Source organism: Emydura macquarii, unplaced genomic scaffold (assembly GCF_026122565.2).
Source record: "Emydura macquarii macquarii isolate MOO-44397 ecotype Brisbane River unplaced genomic scaffold, CSIRO-AGI_Emac_v2 contig_1617, whole genome shotgun sequence".
Taxonomy (NCBI): domain Eukaryota; kingdom Metazoa; phylum Chordata; order Testudines; family Chelidae; genus Emydura; species Emydura macquarii.
In genome coordinates this window covers 8475-10408 of record NW_027131754.1, presented here as the reverse complement: position 1 = coordinate 10408, position 1934 = coordinate 8475, and the positions used below count along the sequence as shown (strand labels likewise).

Below are 1934 nucleotides of genomic sequence, written 5' to 3'. Positions count from 1 at the left end.
TGAGTAGACCATGGTTGCTAGGCATAGGGTCCCTGGGCTGCAACTCAGAGTGGTGGGTGGGACTGGGTTCCCCTACATGCCACTGGGAAAGTGGTTCTGACCTTGGACTTGGACCAGAAAAGCACCTGATGTTTCACCATGACAGCTTGTCCAGTGGGACTTGTACCTTCTGGAAAGGGGAGGACTAAACAGTGACCCGGCCAGAACTTCCAGAGAGAGAGAGACGCCAAGGTGCGAGCACCAACCGGGAAGGAACGCCAGCCCGGTTGAAAGCTAATCCCCTGATCCAGACGCCAGGATGCGCCATGTCACATGCATATTTTTGCATTTGGTTATTTATGTCTATGAAAGTGGCTCTTGGAAGGAAGCACTTGTGGTGGTTATATGCATGGACTGAATATTATCAGAAAGGTCTGCACACAAGAGAGGTTATCAGGCATTGGAAGAGATCTGTTAGATCTTTCAAACTGTTGCTGTAGATATTCACATATATCAGGTGATGGACACCATAGTTTTTAACAAGGGTGATTAAGTGCCATTAAAAATCTGGCCCTAGGTGCATCTTTTAAAATCTGGTCCCTTGACATTGACATCAAAGCACTTCTGAAAATCCCACTAGGTCACACATCAAATCTGGGGGGGCTTCAGGAACTGAACCCTCCTCTATAGTGAACCAAACCATCAGTCTCACCAATGAGCCAAGCTTTCCCCACACTCTCTTACATTTCCTAAAGGGGCAGGGCCAGGTTTCCCATCTTTTGGAAATGCCGCTCTTGGTGCTGTGAAAAATCTCAGCCTCTGTTTCCACCAATGAGCTTCTTAAAGGCTTCCTTCACCTCTTTGTTGCGCAGGCTGTAGATGAGAGGGTTGACGAGGGGCGTGACTACAGAGTACAGAATAGCCATGGCTTTGTCCCTGTTCTGGTAAACGGAGGGGGGCTGGATGTAGGTATAGATCACGGTGCTAAAAAAAAGTGTCACCACCATCACGTGGGAGGAGCAAGTGGAGAAGACCTTGCGTTTCCCTTGGGCGGAGTGGATTTTCAGGATGGAGGAAATGATGTAGATGTAGGAGAGGAGTGTGAAGAGGAAGCAGCCTATGCCCAGGAACACGTCCGTCACCAGGGCCAAAGTCTGGTTGTAGCTTGTATCCATGCAGGACAGCTGAAGCAGTGGGGGTAGCTCGCAGAAGAAGTGGTTGATAATGTTGGGCCCACAGAAGGACAATCGGAGCAAGGAGAGAGTATGCGGCAGAGAGACCAGGAAGCCTGACACCCATATTCCTACCGCCAGGCGGCAGCAGGTTCTCTGGCTCATAATAAGGGAATAGTGCAAAGGGTGGCAAATGGCCATGTAGCGGTCAAAAGCCATGGCAGTCAGCACCAGCAGCTCCGTCAACAGGAAAGCACTGAAGAAATACATTTGTGCCAGGCAGCCTTGGAAGGAGATGGCCTTCTTCTGGGCCAGGAGGTTCTTCAGCATTTGCGGCACAGTTGAGGTCACGCAGCCGATGTCCAGCAAGGAGAGGTTGACCAGGAAGAAGTACATGGGGGTGTGGAGTCCAGGCTGGGAACAGATGACCGTGATGATGGAGATGTTCCCCATCAGGGCTACGGCATAGGCAGATGCAAAGGCAACAAATAATATCAGCTGCACCTGAGGATGATTGGAGAAACCCAGCAGAACAAACTCAGGAATGCGGGTTTGGTTCCTTGCGTCTGCCATCCTGATAATTGTGATCCCACAAGGCTGACCCAATCAGTTCGTGTGGGTGCTTGATTTCTGCAAGTGGAAGCTCCTTCCTGGAAATTTCAGGGGTGTCACTTCTGTCCAGATGTTGCCCAGTAAATGCAATCAGAAGGCATTAGTTCACTGCATCATCTATTTCCCTGCAGAACTAAAATCAGAAGCCAGTGTATTAAATGATTTGTTGAC

At 49.7% G+C, this 1934-nt stretch overlaps 1 protein-coding gene across 1 annotated transcript; it reads right to left on the bottom strand.

Moving 5' to 3' along the window:
- Positions 1-791: 791 nt before the first annotated feature.
- On the bottom strand, positions 792-1724 carry LOC137157877 (olfactory receptor 5V1-like). The gene has a single exon (XM_067555307.1). The coding sequence runs from the start codon at positions 1722-1724 to the stop codon at positions 792-794; it is 933 nt and encodes a 310-aa protein (XP_067411408.1).
- Positions 1725-1934: the final 210 nt, after the last annotated feature.

What these genes read in the sequence shown, in the direction of transcription:
- LOC137157877 (XM_067555307.1), bottom strand. Translation starts at nt 1,724, where the DNA reads ATGGCAGACGCAAGGAACCAAACCCGCATTCCTGAGTTTGTTCTGCTG.